An 18,419-nucleotide genomic window follows, 5' to 3' on the forward strand; every position below is an offset into this window, starting at 1 on the left:
AGTCCATATAGACAACATCCATAGATACTCCCCTATCCACCATACAAGTGACCCCCTCAAAAAATTCGAAAATAGATTAGTCTGATATAACTCACGCTTCACAAATCTATGCTGACTCTCTTTGATCAGTTCATACTTGTCCAAGTGTTCAGTCACTCTGTCCCTGATGATAGATTCCAGTAACTTTCCCACAACTGATATTAAACTAACATGTCTGTAGCTACCTGGGCCTGGATTTTAACTTGGAACCGGGAACTCAGCGGGTGGGCGGGTTTGCGTGTGGAACCCAGAAGTCAAGTGTGTGCATTTAAATCTGTGATTGCAACTCGACTGCAGGCAATTATCTCTGCTTCCGGGTTTCGCGTCTCCAAGCTACGCAGCGGGTGTACTGCGCACAAGAGCGACACAATCAGAACTGCAGTATTTAAAGGGCTAGTTGAAAAATGGATTTTGGAGGAGAAAGGAGAAATGGAGTCCAGGAGAGCAAAGGCAGCGCCTAAATTCATTGATGCATCCCTAGATGTATCAATGAATTTAGGCGCTGCCTTTGCTTTCCTGGACTCTTTATCCAAGGGGTGGCAGAAAGAAACCTGGTTCTGTCACCAAAAGAGTTGGCTGGAGGTAACACAAGAGGTGATGAGCAGAAGCACTGTGCCCAGGTCTTGGCTGCAGTGCAGAAAGCGATTCAATGACCTGACCAGGTCTAGAAAAGTGAGCACATTTGTATATTCACCCACATCCTGTTGAGTACAACACCCCCCCTCCTTTATCACTCTGTCTTGGCAAGCCTACCCCATCACAATACTCCTCACACCCACTTAAGTGTCATCAGCAACCATCTTTCACTTTCTATCCACTTGCTCATCTCCTCATTTATGCAATCAACATTATCTCTCACCCCCATCCTGATGTAATGTGATGCATGTCTGTGTGACAGTGACCCTCTGGTGCATCTGTATGATAGTCAACCTCACCTAATACACTGCATCCATCGGGTGAATACGGCACCTTGAGTCACTCTCAGATATGTGCGGTCACCCCTTGTAGGAGAAAAGAGCACAAAATGCAAGAGAGAGAACAAGGACTGGCGGTGGACTCCACAAATTGTGGAACTAATTGATGCAGAGGAGGACTCAATGGAGATAAGTGGGACATCTGCGGTCCTCTCAATCAGAGATGGAGAGACTGGGAGTTCACCGATGGCTGGTGACGCAATTTAAAACATCTTTCACAAAGATGCTAACTTAATATAATCAATGCCTGAAGTATGAGTAGCCTGAGTATGGAGATTGGCAAGATTGTTATTGTGCCACGACTAAGTCATTTCGCTTTCTTTTGTCTTCCAGGGCCTCACGCCTACAAGAACAGTCTGTGGATATGAATGACAGTGCACCCTCATTCCTTCTGAGGGTGCACCTTCACAGGATATGCAGCCATGCACCAGCGCACATACTTGCACTTCGGTGGGTTCTCTTATACAGATAGTTGGGAGGTCACCCGGTGATTCGCAAGTCACAAGTGAGCACAAGCAGACACTGGTGGCAGGGGCAGCTGTGGAGTGTCAGTGTCGGGGGGTGCAATCCCCTCCAAGCTCTGCTCAGCTGGACATGGGTGCTGAATCCCGGGGCCAATCATTGAGAAGGAGAATTTTTTTTTATTCGTTCATGGGATGTGGGCGTCGCTGGCAAGGTCAGCATTTATTGCCCATCCCTAATTGCTCTTGAGAAGGTGGTGGTGAGCCGCCTTCTTGAACTGCTGCAGTCCGTATGGTGAAGGTTCTCCCACAGTGATGTTAGGAAGGGAGTTCCAGGATTTTGACCCAGCGACGATGAAGGAACGGAGTCATATTTCCAAGTCGGGATGGTGTGTGACTTGGAGGGGAACGTGCAGGTGGTGTTGTTCCCATGTGCCTGCTGCCCTTGTCCTTCGAGGTGGTACAGGTCACGGTAGAGAATGATTTAGGTACAGCTGCACCTTTGCGAAGTACTGGAAAATGTGCCACGCTCACTCTCCATAATAGCTGGGTGACTGGAGGAGTCTAACTCCAGCATTAGTGGAGTGATGCCGCAGGTAAGTGCGAAAATGTCTGCAATGGAGAGAGTAGCCACCTCCATTGAGCTTCAAGTACGGCTCACAAATGAGTCTATGCACAGCATTAGCTCGGCCGTGCAGACTTTGGAAGCCAGCATGTCTGCCGCCTTAAACAAGATGACAGATATCTTATCAGTGGCCTTTCAACGTGTCGCTGATCTTCACCAAGCTGCTCTCCAGCAGAGTGGTGGGAGTGATGTTGCCCTGGCCCTGGAAAGAGATGATGGCAAAAGGGGACATGGAAGTGGGAACTCCACTCAAAGTGCTCCCACGTCTCACCCGCTGTCCCCCTCAACCTCAACACAAACCTGAAATGCCGCCTTCTCTCCCGATGGCCGAGTCTGCCCCTGCACAGGTACAGGTGGAGCATTCTTTGGTGGGGCCTTCACCGGCTCCAAAACCCAGAGGTCGTAAGCCAAAAGTATCTCAGTTATCAGGGCAGGGATCCGAGCAGCCTGCCTCTACCTCTGCCGAAACCACAGGGGATGCACCAAGTAGAAGCATTAGAAAGTGTAAGTTTAAGCATTTGTAGTTCAGCAAGTTCAACAAGGGTGTTAGAACAAATGCTATGTTGTGATTTCTATTTCTTTTTATGTTGGCACATAAAATTTATTCATTATCAACACTTCCAAATCTTGGCCATTATTGCTTCCAGACTTTCAAGTGGACCTTTTATTTGCTTCATGATGAATGCCAATACATGATGACACCCATTGGCGGCTGTGCAATCGGTGTAAGCGTCGTTGAAGGACTTTTTTATGCAAAGGTTGGGGTTGGGGGGGGCATTAATGGTCAAGGTGGTGAATGTGCCAGGCGGCTTGAGTATCTCAAATTTCTTTATTTTTGGACTGTTAGTATGAGAACCTGTGAGAGATGAGGGCATCCCTGGCATTAATGTGCGTGGCTGTCATATTCCTCCTCCCATCCTCCTCATCCTCTTCCTCTTCCTCAATGTTGCTGCCAACAGAGGATGATTGACCAGTGCCTTCATCCTCGAACACCTCTAAACCTCTTTACAGCGCTATGTTGTGCAAGACGCAGCACACCACAATTATCCTGGGGACTCTCGCTGGCGAGTACTGGAGGACTCCTCCACACCTGTCGAGGCATCTGAAGCGCACCTTTAACTTGCCTGTGGCTTTCTCAATGACACACCTGGTGGTCATGTGGCTCCGGTTGGATCATTCTTGTGCTTCGTTGGTGGGGTTCCTCACAGGTGTCATTATTCACGTTTGCAGGGGGTATTCCTTGTCTTCAAGGAGCAAGCCCTTAAGTCTATCTCCTGTCTGGAAGAGGCCTGGACTGTTTGACTGGCACAAAATGAAGGCATCATGACAGCTGCCAGGGAATCTGGCACGGACCTTCAGAAATCTTTTGTGGTCGCACACCAGCTGCGCATTGATGGAGTGATAGCCCTTTCGGTTAACGAATACTCCTGGTTCATGTGGTGGTCCTTGGATTGCCTTGTGTTTGCAATCGATTGTGCCCTGCACCTGTGGGAAGCCAGCCAGAGTGTCAAAACCCAGTGCCCGCTCCTTTTGGCTGTTGTCATCAAGGGAGAAGTTCACGTAATCGGAAGCCCTGGCAAACAACCCATCCATCACCTGCCTTATATGCTTATGTGCAGATGATTGACACCAGCCGAGATGTCACCGGTGGGGCTCTGGAAGGATCCAGAGGCCAAGAAGTTGAGGGCAGTGATTACTTTTACAGTGATGAGCAACGCGTGACCACCAGGTCCAGCAGGGAGCAAATCTTCCTGAAGGAAGCTGCAGATGTTTGTGACCACTTGCCGACTCAACCTGAGCCTGTGTAGGCACTGCTCCTCAGGGGGGTCCAAGACGCTCAGCCTCTGCCTGTATATCCTCTCGTGTGGGTAGTGCCTCCTGTGACCTCGGCCCCGCTGTTGGTGTCCTCTCTGCTCTTCTCCAGATTCTGTGGCGCACCTCTGTCTTGTGCACCTGCAGATCACAGAACTGCATGACATGCCTGCAATGGATGGCGATTTTCCTCCTCCTCAGGTGTACTGTGGAATAGATCCATTGCGTCCCCCATCCTGATGATGTTAGTTTGTCTGAACACAAGAATTCTCAGTCTCAACAAAGAACTCCCAGCCAAATGTTTGCCTGTGAGAACTGAGTGACCTGCTGCAATATCTGACCTTTTATTGGTCAGGTACTGCAGGTACCACAGGTTTAAAGGGCCAAATGTGCTTCGGCTGCATCCAACCTCCGTTTCAATGGCGTGTTTCAGAAGCCATGGGAAAACCATGCAGGAGAAGTTCCATTCGTTTCTGTTGCAGAATCCTCAAAAAGTTAAGTACCTCAATTGTTTAAGTGACCTAATTTGCCCCTTTAAAAATCCGGCCGCCAGAATTAAGTAGGGACGGGACTTCTGGGTTTTGGTTGCGCGGGTGCATCCAAATGTGCCTGGGTTAAACCCGGAAGTCCCGTTGAAGCAGGGATGCGGTCCCGCTTCCAATATCTATTATTTTAACCTTCCACCTGACTACAACCCACCCGTTCTTTGGAGTTAAAACTCCCCCCTGGTTTCTTCCTCCCTCCCTTCTTAAATAATGAGTGACATTTCCAATTTTCCAATCATTAGGTGCAATTCCTGAATCTAGAGCTTTGCAAAATTATGACTAATGCATCTGTAATTTCCTCCTCTATTTCTTTTAATACCCTGCGGTGAAAATCAATAGGTCCTTGATATTTATCTATCTTCAGTCCCATTACACTCTATAATCTTGGGAAATGATCCCCATACAATTGTAATTATATATATGTACAAAGTTTAAGAACATTATATCTTCTTGTGAATCGTTATGGGATATATTTTTGTATTCACTGCCTGGGCAGTAATCTGATGGAATGGATAACCCACTGTAGAGTCCGCCTGGTTTTCATTCCATTGATTTCAAAAATTGGCCAGGTTCTACAGTGGGTGGGTAATCTGCTCTGCCAGTTTACTGCCCAATTGTAAGGAATCTTACAACACCAGGTTATAGTCCAACAAATTTATTTTAAAATCACAAGCTTTCGGAGATTATCCCCTTCGTCAGGTGAATGAGTGAAAAGGTTCTCAAATCGCATATCTTATACTAGGCTGGGACAGCATCACACCAATCAAAAGGTGTCGTTGTTATTCAAACAGGCCAGTCACGGAGAACAGCACGTCCCAGTACACTGGATATACATTGTGTCAATTACACAGACAGACAGAAAGAAACCCAAATGGCAGAGAGAGAGAGGGAATATTAAAAACATAATTTTTTTCCCCCCTTTTTGCTGGTGGGGTTACGTGTAGCGTGACATGAACCCAAGATCCCGGTTGAGGCCGTCCTCATGGGTGCGGAACTTGGCTATCAACTTCTGCTCGACGATTTTGCGTTGTCGTGTGTCTCGAAGGCCGCCTTGGAGAACGCTTACCCGAAGATCGGTGGCTGAATGTCCTTGACTCACAAGCTTTCGGAGATTATCCCCTTCGTCAGGTGGATGGCCTCAACCGGGATCTTGGGTTCATGTCACGCTACACGTAACCCCACCAGCAAAAAGGGGGGAAAAAATTATGTTTTTAATATTCCCTCTCTCTCTCTGCCATTTGGGTTTCTTTCTGTCTGTCTGTGTAATTGACACAATGTGTACTGGGACGTGCTGTTCTCCGTGACTGGCCTGTTTGAATAACAACTACACCTTTTGATTGGTGTGATGCTGTCCCAGCCTAGTATAAGATATGCGATTTGAGAACCTTTTCACTCATTCACCTGACGAAGGGGATAATCTCTGAAAGCTTGTGATTTTAAAATAAATTTGTTGGACTATAACCTGGTGTTGTAAGATTCCTTACATTTGTCCACCCCAGTCCATCACCGGCATCTCCACATCAAGTTTACTGCCCAGGCAGTGAAGACAAAAATTTACCCCTAGTTGTCAATGAATAATTATGTTCCGAACTAAAAGGTCTTCAGTTTTGAGGTTTCCTGTGATGCTATGCAATTCCTCTGTCATGGTAAAAAGGAGCTGCTTGCATTGAAAGTCAATGGAAAGAAAAACCGGTAAGTGACCAAAAATGGGTGACCAATCCGCTATTGCCCGTTTTGTGCTCCCGCCAAAGTTGAATTTTACCATCGATAAGTCAGCCCAGTGACAAGGCATACCAATGTGTGATGCTTTGCACCCACCACTCCCCATACAGTGAGTTTTCTATCTCAGCCAGCCTAGCAGAATGAGACACTTCCTAGCAGGAAAAAGAAATATATCTCCTAGTGCCTGGTTACAGATAGGCAATAGCATAAGCCTGGAGCAGGTTGACTGCTCACTGTCTCAGCTGCAAACAGTGACTAATGCTGGTTGTTAACCTAAAAGTGAAAAACTAACGATGTAAAAGAGAATTAGAATTACAAGCACAAAAAAGAAAACAATTACAATAAGAAATGGCTGTAAATGAATTACAGTGTGATTAAGCCAATAGATATCATCATTCAAATGATTTTCAGAGTCAACTGAATACTGATTATCTTGAACTCAGCTGTAGCCATTTCCTAAATATAAAACTGTAAACCTGAAAGCAGCTCTCCACAAAAAGTTGCAAATCATCACTGACTTTGCACAGCTTGACATAATAAGGGTAAAATGCTGTTCATGTGACTTACAAAGGGTGATATTGACCAGCACAATCACCACAGACATACACAAATTACATTAGCTGCACATAAATGCTTTGTCTTCCACAAGCTACTAATCCCACCTCCTGTATTTTGTACACCATTTTTAATACATAAATATACTTTCTTTGAGTTGCAGGCTTAATTTTTCCCTGCCTCCAATTGTTTCCCTTTGCAGTTCCTCTAGTGAGAGAAATGACTTGAACACCATGTTTGAGTTCCTTGCCCAATTGCCATTCTTTAAGCATTCTGCATAGTGAGTTGCGCAGGCTATTCAACTATAGGTGTCATCAAATCAAAGCCTAACGCTGTCCTCATCTGATATTCATAAACAAGAACACAGGGACCAATTGTAATGGTCCTACCTCCACTCATCTGAGATCACTGAATTCATCACAGATCAGAGATTGAATCTGGGACTGCCTTGGTTTGTGTTGCTCAGCACACTGGGGCAATATGTTGTGGGGTTATTAAAATGTTTTCTGGTTGAGGCACTAGTAATGCTAAGGGGGAGATTTTCACTGGCTTGACAAGGTGGAAATGGGGTTGCAGCGCACTGAAAAACACAGGGAAAAGCTTACCGCCCCGTTACTGCTCCCAATCCAGCCAATGCCATCCTGAAAGGGGTCTTCCGCTGACCGGCTGGCACATCTGTCTGTTTCAGGTGGTAGGCCCTTTTAATGTGCAAATAAGGGTCCTATGATGGACATAGGAGTCCAATTGGGACCCTGATTACCATTTCTGGAAATAACAGGGCGGAGCATGTACCGTGCACACTCTGCCCAGTTTTACTCAGCCATACAGCCTAAGAGGACCAAAAGTGGTAAGTTTAAAATTATTTTTGTGGGGCCAGGAAAAGCAGGCACACTTCTCTGGGCTCCATAAGAATAATCTGAGCCACTGCTGCCCTGGGCTCCCACCCCACCCCACAATCATGCTCCCCTTTCCTGGACCTACATCACTAATGGCCAGGTCAGTCTCTGGGCTGCCGGATATAGTGCTGGCCCAGAGCCTGCTGGCAGCATGGTAATATGGCTCGGCCACTAAAATGGACTGGACGTTCCACCGGCACCATCGGGCGGCTGACCGGTGCCCTCCATTGGTCATCAGCTGGGTAGTTAAAATCTATCCCTATGAGTCTTGACACTATCCCTCTAAATTGTGGTGTCACAACTGAAGTAACAGCTTTACTGCGAACACAAACAAGTGACAGCAAATTCTCAGAATAAATGCAGTGTGTCTGATGTAAATTATAAAGTAGTTTACAAACATATGGTACTTGGATTATAATGCAAATAACTGTTCAATCAATTTCAGTAATGCAATGGCATTGGCCCCAGTTGATGTCACTCTAATATAATATATTCTACGTTTCTAATTAATGTGATGCCAGAAAAGAAAACCCAAAGAAACTAATGTTAATACAGCACAAGTAATATGATCCCATGTAGATTTGGGGTCATTGTCATAATTATCTTATTCATCTTTGGAATATCACACTGCTATTACTATATTTAGTGGTAAGAAAAGTCCAAAATGTTATTTTAAAAATAACCAACTATTTAATTATGAAGAATGGCTAGCAATGAGTCAATGAGTCATCGTAAATCAGTCTTGGTATTCGGCTCTGCACTTGTGATTTATTACATCATCAGAACATCATCAATAGCAATCTGTCCATTATATGGGGAAGGGGCAGGGAATTGGGAATGGAGTAGGTAATTCCAGGTTGAAGAGCTTGTCCAAGTACAATGGGCCAAGTGGCTTCTTTTCTGTAATTTCTATGATTTTAGAACACATAATGGGGAACAGTAGTTTACTGAAAAATTATCCAGAGTGACATTAGCCGGAAATTTCGTTGCAGCTGCTCCTGCTCCGCCGGCATAATTTCGCCAGATATGTGGCAGAAATGCTGTTTACACATATAAATGGGTTTTTCGCTGAAATTCCAGTGAAGTTACGACAGCACAGCAGGAGCATCTTTGAGGAAATTCCCAGCAATTTAGTCAACTAATTTACAATCCTGAAGGATAAGCATGTCATTGAGTGTAATCATAAAAGGTACTTTGGGCACTAAATTGGGCCGTGTAGCGCCCGTTGTTTCGGTGCTATGCGACCTCTCCAACATCCAAGATGGCGTCTTGGCTGCGTACGCACTTTTGCAGTGTAACGTACGCCGGACGCCATCTTGGTATAGGAGTTAGCGCATGCACAAATACCAAAAGCCAGAAGCATGTAAAGTAAGGAGAAAATGGATACAATCAGTGTGCAACGCTGATTTAAAGTGATAGGCACCATTTTTAGACTTAACGCTCAACTCAACGCATAGTCTTAACCCCGACGATCTGAACGTATCTTAGAGAGCCTGGAGGACCCCCACCAGCACTATTTAAAGGGATCTAAAGTGATTTACAAGTTAGTGGCTGAATTATTGCTTTTGGCTGCTGAGACATTTGTAACCGTTTTTGGAGGTCTCCTATACTTGAACACCAGGACTAGGGGACATAGCCCAACATTTCGAGCCAGGACGTGCAGGAGTGAAGTTAGGAAATGCTTCGACATGCAAAGGGTGGGAGAAGTTTGAAACCCTCTTCTGCAAGTGGCAGTTGATGCTAGCTCAACTGTGAATTCTAAATCTGAGATTGATAGATTTCTGTGAACCAAGGGTATTAAGGGATATGGGGTTAAGGCGGGTATATGGAGTTAGGTCACAGGTCCGCCATGATCTCATTGAATGATGGAACAGGCTTGAGGGGCTAAATGCCACTGCCACTTGCTGCCTCTTGATATGCGCCACCTACTCCTGTAAGAAAGTGGGACGTGTGTCTGGGTGATGTGCCTGTCATGGCTGAATAGCTGCCAGTGTGTGTGGCCTGTGAGTTGTGGGTGGGCGGCTTGCAACAGTGGTAATGTGTAAGGATGAGAGGAAGCATCTGATTGGAACAATTGAGTACTGATGGAAAGTATTTGTTGGTATGTGGGTGATGGGGGGTGTAGTGCGTAGAGCAGTGGATGCAGTTGACAGGAGATGCCACTTGACAGTTGACCTCACTCACCTTGACCACTCATGTCAAAGTATTGAACTTCTTCTGCACTGCATCCATGCTCATACTGCTGTGCGCCTGGCATTGACTTCGTCCCCCGCTGCCTCCCAATGCCTTTTGTGTATATGTCTGGAGGACCTCTTGCCCCCCCCCACCCCACCACCCCCTGCTGCGGATATAGGATGTCCCTCCTTCTGTCCACCTCTTGCACAAGGCCTCTAGTGCATCAGCAGAGAACCTTGATGCTCACACTCTCAAAGGCCTGGTACAAACTCAGATTGGCAGATTGATGAGGTCTGGCACGCAGATTGGAGGATGTGGGATTTAGTAGTGTGCAACCTTTATTCATTGTTTTAACATAACTCATCAGTTTGTAAACATAGGGATGGGACCTGCATCTGTGTATTACGTGTGCGATGTCTGATCTCCGTTCAGATACCGTGCAGACAGCAGACTGTTATTTTCAGCAAATAACAGGTTCCAGCTACCTTGAAGAGATTTTAAGGGACAGCCTGCCTTTAAGAGATTGGGGCTCCCCCCGCTGGTGGAACGTGCAAATTGCATTGAATCCTTGTGTCAGTGCTGATTCGGAATGTTGCTTGCAGGTAAGTCCTCAGGCCTCACGAAAGTCTTGTCCTGCCTGCGCAGGGGCCATTGGGCGCGGGGTAAAAGCAGATTGCGCTACCCCCGCCCAATAATAAGCCTCATCCAATTTTTTTTTCTCCCTTTGTGTTTAGGACAATGGACAAATAATAAGGAACAGACGTTTTCATGGAAAAATAAGCCATTAAATATTGAGATTTAGTAATTCATAAGCATTGTGGGTTTAAGAATGTTTCTTTCATTGGTAGTTCAATGTTCCAGGAATGTAGTTTCCAGGCTGCAATCAGGTTTGGTGCTTTGACAATGTATTTAGTGTTAAAAGTAACTATTACATACCTGGAAGACAGTGAGAAGGGACTGAGGGAAGTTATCAAATGTACTCCGTTTAGGTTCCATCTCATCAAAATTGAACTTTCCTCCAAACAGTTGCATACCCAGGAGAGAAAAAATGATGATAAAAAGGAAGAGGAGCAGCAACAAAGAAGCAATTGACCGGACTGAGTTCAAAAGGGAAGCTACCAGGTTACTCAAGGAATTCCAGTATCTAAATATAGAAACAAAGAAGGTAATTATGTTCTTATTCACAATTTCAGGAGTGATATTCTCAAGTACTTGATTATATTGATTTTTCCAGACTGGTTTGACATGCTCCTTTTGACTTAGTTTTATCTAAATAATATTTAATCACTTTTTTAAGTGCAGAGCTGAGTTTGAAAAGGACAGTCATCCACTGCACCATCCAATTCTCTCATAAGTGAGAGAAGGGTTTCGCCCTATTAGTTTGGGTTGCATTCAAACTTAGTCACAGATAAAAGGACAATGCTTTCTTTCCACAGCACCATTCAAATTTACCACTTATTTAAAATGAGAATGAGTTCCTTTTTTGGAAATTAATTCTTAGCAGAATTAGTATTTTGTACTCAATTTATATAATTTCCAAATATTTATGCCACATGTAATGATGCAATTCCATATTTTAATGCAGAGTATTTTACATCATTTTCTAATGACTGCAGCTACACTTTGCGAGTTTATTTGATTAATCTGTTCAAAGTATAGATATTCTAAACCTATAGATATTCTATATTGCACAACAATAAATTAATGAACTCCCATATTGCCTCCAGATACACTGAATTCTGTCCATTCCTATCAATTGTGCAAAATCTAGCCCAAAATCATAAAGAAATACAATGTACCACTAAACCCATCTTTGTTATCTCTATTAATTTTACCTAATTTTTTCAGATTAATTTTTATTTTATGTTCTGAATATAATACATCATGATTTATATCCAATGAGTGATGTTGAATTATTCATTACTTCGGCATTCATAAATGATCAGGTCAATCCATTGATTCCTTCATACTGTATTCTCGCTCTGACAGGTGTGCATAAACACACACACACTTTATTTTGTTTAATAAAAATATACATATCAAAAAGTGAAAAAATAACGCATTACCTTGTAATTTTAAATATCCTCAGAAGTCGCACACAGCGAAGCACTGAAATGCCAAGTGGGGACATAATCTTGGTCTCCACTAGAATAGTCTCAAGGATTCCCCCACAGACAATGAAACAGTCAAAACGGTTAAAGAGTGATACAAAGTAAGCTTGAAGTCCAAGACTGTACATCTTAAGCAGCATTTCACCAGTGAAAAGTGCCAAAAGGACTTTGTTTGCAGTATCTACAAAATAATAAAATAAACAAGTTGAAAAAAAATAATTTTCCCCCCACAATTTTCTCTCCTTTTTCTGCTTCCTGTCCTACAAGCAGTGACTTACACTGAGGTATGGTTCCACAGATGATAGCAGTCTTTAGATACCTTGCTTGTGTGGTCATTATTGCATGAGCCCAGACAGACTATCAACCATGAGGGGTATCAGAGCTTAACCCAGTCCTGTCCCCACCTAAATAGGCACTTTCCAATAATCTGGAGCGATAACCCTGACTGATTTTCCTAATTTTAGCACGGGGACACTGAGGCCAATTGTACAGTCACCATCATCGCATCTGAAATCAATTAATTCAGCACAGACCAGGAAGTGAACATCAGACCTTCCTATGGTGTCAAGCTTAATGCCATACCATATGGTGCATTTGCACAGTGTGCCACAGAGAAAACTGCCATAGTTTAGTCAATAAACAAATACATTGAGAATTTAACAGGAATCAATGTACATCAAAATGAAAAAGAAAACTATAGGATAGCAGGGTTGAACATTTTACAGTTCTGTAGCACATGAAGAGCTGAGATGACATTATAAACTGTAAAAGTTGACCAGTTTACCAAAGTCACCTCAACCCTGAAAAGTTTTCTTACCTCAAAGAACACTGCAAACTTCTTTAAAGATCTATAATATATTTAAAACTCCTATGTCTGTGCACACTTCCTGTCTGCAGAACCTGACTTTCTTTAATGTTTTTGTTACATTTTTTGCGCCAACTTTTTCCCATTAAAATTTTCTATATCCACATTTATAACTGGTTTGCTGATGCAAACTCATCACTGTGACAGTGCAATCTAGCCACTAGGTTCTCAAAATCGCTCAAAATGTTTTCTGAATTTTTTTTCATCTGTCATTTTTTTCTCAATAACAGAAATTTCTAATTTCCAAAAATGCATACTTCACAAAGCTTCGATTACATTTATCTTCTGAATTTGTGTCTTTTAATGTCTTCATTAACATTTTTATCTGAAGACCTCAGTCTCCTAAAAGCCTGGGTTTGGACAAGATATTTTGGCCCAGAGCTGTGACTCTGTGAACTGGATTTGGATTGTATGGTCTGAGTATGCACAGTGTTCCTAATTTCCCAGGATTCATAGTGTCATTCAGTCAGTTGTACTGATGGAATATTTTTCATACCGCTATGCCACTCACCATCTTCCACCCATCAGGAAAGAAGAAAAAACAACAGGGAAAGAAGAAGAAGTGAGGCAAAAAGAAGAGTTGGGGTAAGAGAAGTAGAATCAGAAGAGATGAGATGGAGAGAAACAGCAACATGAAGGCAGCAGATAGACAAGAGTGAGACCATATTCTCCATCTTACTGTGTACAACGCCACAGGAGATCAACTAGTAATTTACAAAAATATGGCAATTTTTTTCCTCTTTTATTGCTTGTTTTTTTATTTTGCTGGCTAGAGTGTTATGGCTGTCATGTACAATGTGATCAGGAAAGCAATGATATTAGAAAGATTTTACTGGCTGATAGATGGGGATACCATCCATATACTATGAAATAGCATGCTCAAATATTTGCCTTTTTAAAAATTTTGCTCTGCTCTTACCTTGAACTTCAGTAAGCCAGTCAGGCTGGTTGTAGTGTTCTGATGCAATGGTAAGGGTGTTGAGGAATACTAGAAATATTACAAGCCAGTAGAACACGTTAGACTTCACCCCAGCTCGACATTTTCTCCTGCAAAATCGGTTCCATCTACGCCAATATCGGCTGCAACAAAAAAATAGTCTGTCAGTGAAACTGTGAACTGTATAAAGTGTTTCCTAATTGTTTTCTTAATTCCTTGAACTGAAAGAGGGCACTCAATGAAGCAGGAACATTATAAAGAAAAAGTAGAGTTGACTGAAGGCATACTGGGCCGGAAATTGCTCATGTCGGCGTGGCAACATTTGCAACAGCTCCTGTGAATAAAACGTATGAATTCACTTACTACGGATCCGGGGTGTAGACTTGCGAGATTTTGAAGTTTTGAAAAAAATTGCGACATCAGCCCAGCCTCTGAACAGCATGGGTTGATTCGCATGGGAAATATCTGTGGGAATGGAAGGCACGGCCACAAAATCTGTCAAGAAGAGAAGTCACGCCCACAAGCAGGCAGTAGAAATCATTCATTTAAAGTAAACTTCTGTATGTCAGTGTAAATAAAAATTTAACATATCTTCATATGACAAGCCAAGCAAATGATTTAATTTAATGAAGCAGACAGAAGTTAAAAGTAAAAATGTTTTTTAATTTTTTAATGATCAAAAAATATTAAAATAAAAATAATATGATATTCCACATTTTTAAAATTTAATTTTTAATTTTTCAGTCATTAGGCATCATCGCACTTTTAGAAAGTAGTATAGAGCTGGTATTTTTCAGCATACCTTTTGGTGGCATAAGAATTTTCGTTCCAGCTGGGCAGATGAGTAAGTTTACAATTTTTGAATGATTTCCATGATGGTAGTGTACCATGCCCCTTTAATTCATAGCTGTCAAACCGCTGGCGAACCAATGGGAACAAGTTCACGATATCCGGGTTTTAGTGCGCATGTTCACATTCGTGAACTTGTTTCACGGATTCGTCAGCAGAGAGAGAGGACGCCATTGAGGGATGGTGTTCCGAGTTGAGCAACTTCTGGCCCAATTTATTCACTGTGTCACTGGATGGATGAGGCATTTAGATTTTCATGTTCATCACCTGGACAGTAATCTGACAGAGAGGATCGCCCGCCCCTTATAGACACTGCCTGAAATCAATGGAATGAAAATCAGATGGGTTCTAAAATGGGCAGTTGATCCACTCTACGAGATTACCATCCATGCGGTGAAAATGAAAATCTACCCCAGAGATTCATGATTATGATTTTCACACAGCAAGTTGCTCATCTTGGCCAGCCCATTGTTAGCAGAGGAGAGAGTGAGAGGAGGTAAGGTGTTTTTACACAGGGAAAGAAAGAAATAAAGATTTTAGTTTTGATGTTGCTTTCCAGTGAGGGCTTGCACCCTCTTTTCTCGTCTTGCTGGTCCTGTCCCTATTCTCTCATTCCTGTATTCCATTGAGCCTGCTCCCAAGCTACTGTCAATGTTGCTCTTAGTTGAGAGAGCACTCATATACACGCCCCATTGATTTTGATCCCTGCATCCCAGGGAGCTATCTCCCATGCAGCATCATATCTCAATTCAGAAATTCTCCAGATTTGGTCTGACCAAAATGGGTTCCCTCCACTTTTTGATGCAATACACTGTTGCTCCAATGTTCTGCACCATTTTTGCATCCCAAAATCTGTCATTTTTATACACGATTTTGGCATTAGATCTGTAATATCTGATGGGGTATGGGTCCATTATTGGAGAATACACTCTGTTTCAGAGATACAACAGTCTTGTACATTTAAAAAATAATTTTTATTACATGTATGGGTTGTTCATCTCAGGTTTAATCTTAGTATTTTACTATTTAACTGCAATATTTCTACTTCTACAAATATTAGCGAATGTTGCACACAATCTCACTAATGCTGTTCACAAGCCCATTGTATAACTTGCTGCCACAGTATGACTAGTGTCAATGTCTGAATCAAAGTGTATTCAAATGTCCACAGACTCCTTTCACAAATAAAGTACAACATTTTAAACTTGTTAGGGCAGATTTTCCAATTCAGTTATGCTGGTAAACTAGCGTAATATGGGTGGATATGGGGAGGAAAGTCAGTTGGGGAGCTATTCCCCTAGCTCACTGCCACCCAACGCCAATTCTGGAAATTTTCTCTGGAAGTGATGTCTGCCATATAATACATCCGCACATATATGGACAAGCATATTTTAATAAAGTGCAAATAATAAGATGATATCATATGACATATATTCCATCATTTACATCTAAGCAATGCCATTCCATTCCTAGTGTTCAACATTGCTATGGGCTACATGGGTTTAAATTTTAAAAAGCTGCTTTGACTAAGGCAATCAAGTCAAAGTGGCATATTACAGTACAAGAATTTTTTTAATGAATCTTCTGCTGCCACTGTAAGCCATGGTAAGCTGGGACAAGGCACCACAGCAATTGTCCTCCTCCCAAACTGAAGTAGGTGCCCCAGCAATGTTGAAAATGGCCTCTGCAGCTTTATCTATTTAAATTATCCTGCTCCAAGAAAACTGGTCAGGATCAGGGGCATAGTCATAGGGTGGGAACAAGTTCTGCCCCACAAAGATTTCCTGACATTGTGGCAAAGAGCAAAATATACCCCATCACATCTATTTATCACAAGAAACTTTATCATTGGGCCATAATGTCAACATCACACTCAAACACTCATTTTATCTTGTGTGAATTGTAAAATTACAGATAACTGGGAAAGTAGAAGATTGATAATGTCAAAGTTTGTTAGTCAGCAATCTTCTCGCCAAATCAGGGGAGTGCTGCGTTCGGTAATTCCGTTCAGGTTTTTATGAATAGGTTCTTAACATTACTTGGCTGATACATTTGTGCAGCATTTTGGAAGGAGGCAATACTGGAAGGCAAGGCAAACTGGCCAACTCTCACACACTTCCTAGTGGTCACAGATACAGCAAAGCTAGCATCGTTGCTTGCTACCCTTTTAGACACAAATAGCATTTGGTACAGGGGAAGGAAGAAAGTGACCAAAAAAGCAGAAGAGAAAGAAGTATCGAATACTTTAAAATGTTTTAGAAATAACATACAGATATATTAATTGGGAAATGTCACTTTTACTTTAATTTGTGGTACATGATATGATAGCACAGCAGTATTTTACCAGGAAAAACTCCCATGTCTGCCAGACTGAGAGATTATTATGCTTGGTGTCACTCAGTGGCTTGTTTACCAGCAGACCACCACCCACTTATTTTGAGTTTTGTATATAATTATGACACAGCAGGCTGGTCTCAGAGGATAGGTGACACATGGTTGCTATGAGACTTTGCACAAAGATTAGTATTCCTGTCACATATACAACAGACAGCTGGTAATGCCATTAATTTAAAAAAAATTACATACTTGCAAGACATCTTAAAGCTAATTACATACCTAGACCTGTCAACTGAATTTACATGACAACCTGCAGCACATTGATACTTTGCAAGGCAAGATTTTAATAGCTTGCACAAAATGGCATAAAACAATATACTGATTCTGTAAATGACTCAATTGCAGCATGTTAAAAATGCTGACCACAGAGTATATTTTATTCTGTTTGTTAATATTAGCAGAAAGGTTGATGTGAGTATAAAGAATGTTTTGCCATTTTATACTCAGGGCAACGTTTTTATTAACATTAGAGAAGAAATGAAGTTATATCCTTATGTCACATTTGGCTTCAGAATCCAGACAATTATAGTTTTGAAAGAATTTGCAAAGAAAATTACTTTGTGCTCTGTTTTGCTCTATTATTAACTGGTGAGCAAGCCTCTGAGTGACATCAGCTAACCTCCTACGGCATTGCGTATGGCTTTCCTGGGGTCTGGAGCATGGTTGTGATGTTTAGCTGGGGGATGGTGCTGGGAGTACAGAGCACTAGGTGGGAGGGGGAGAGGCGCTTGGATGTGGTACTATTTGAGGTAGGTGTACTGGATGAGGATTGGGTTTTGAAGCACTGAGGGCAGGAATCAGTGAACACTGAAGGAGAGATGGTGGCTGGAAGCAATGAAGTTGTAGGGCTAGAAGCCATCCAGGACAAATGGCTGTGTCACAATTACTGCCTGGGATGGCCAGCCCCAGGAATGGAGCACAGGCACTGCCAGGAGCACAGTAGAGATACTACACCAGAGTCAGTCGTGGTAAAAAGAATAAAAAGAGAAGGAAAGGTTAGTCAGTATTTCATGTACCAAGGTAATACCAACCAGTGTTGGTCAATCTAAGAGCAACTATGATCTGTCAGTATCAAAAATATTTGCTATAGTTAATACTGTGATTTTCATATTATAACTTTACGTTTAACATTGTCTAAGTATAAGGTATTGCAATATGAAATCAATTTTGTCAAGGGTGTGATTTAAAAAAAACTTGATAATTTCACATAAAATGGGAAACACAGAAGTAATCTTAGACAATGTTTATTTACTTTACTGCCAGACAAATCAAGTTGCCGTGGAATCAACACGTAGAATTAACTGACCTGAACTTGGACTTGGAGATTCGGTGCCTGGAACACAAGAGAAAAGATTATGGATGATTTAAGCAATTGTTGTTTTGAAATCTCTTCCATTTGGGATGTTGGTTAATCAAGGAGGATAATTGCTAGGAATGTTGTTATAGTCCAGGAATG

At 42.4% G+C, this 18,419-nt stretch overlaps 1 protein-coding gene across 1 annotated transcript in view; it reads right to left on the reverse strand.

Annotated features, from left to right (window-relative positions):
• Positions 1 to 18,419, reverse strand: part of LOC137334460 (voltage-dependent L-type calcium channel subunit alpha-1C-like) — a 435,374-nt gene that overhangs the window by 186,344 nt on the left and 230,611 nt on the right. Inside the window, exons 9-12 of the mRNA XM_067999141.1 lie at positions 18,270 to 18,296; positions 13,700 to 13,860; positions 11,871 to 12,096; positions 10,741 to 10,948 (exon numbers count right to left, since the gene is read on the reverse strand). Of these exons, the coding sequence (XP_067855242.1) occupies positions 10,741 to 10,948; positions 11,871 to 12,096; positions 13,700 to 13,860; positions 18,270 to 18,296 (622 nt within the window). The remainder of the gene's footprint in view (positions 1 to 10,740; positions 10,949 to 11,870; positions 12,097 to 13,699; positions 13,861 to 18,269; positions 18,297 to 18,419) is intronic.

This window comes from Heptranchias perlo, chromosome 18 (genome assembly GCF_035084215.1).
Source record: "Heptranchias perlo isolate sHepPer1 chromosome 18, sHepPer1.hap1, whole genome shotgun sequence".
Taxonomy (NCBI): domain Eukaryota; kingdom Metazoa; phylum Chordata; class Chondrichthyes; order Hexanchiformes; family Hexanchidae; genus Heptranchias; species Heptranchias perlo.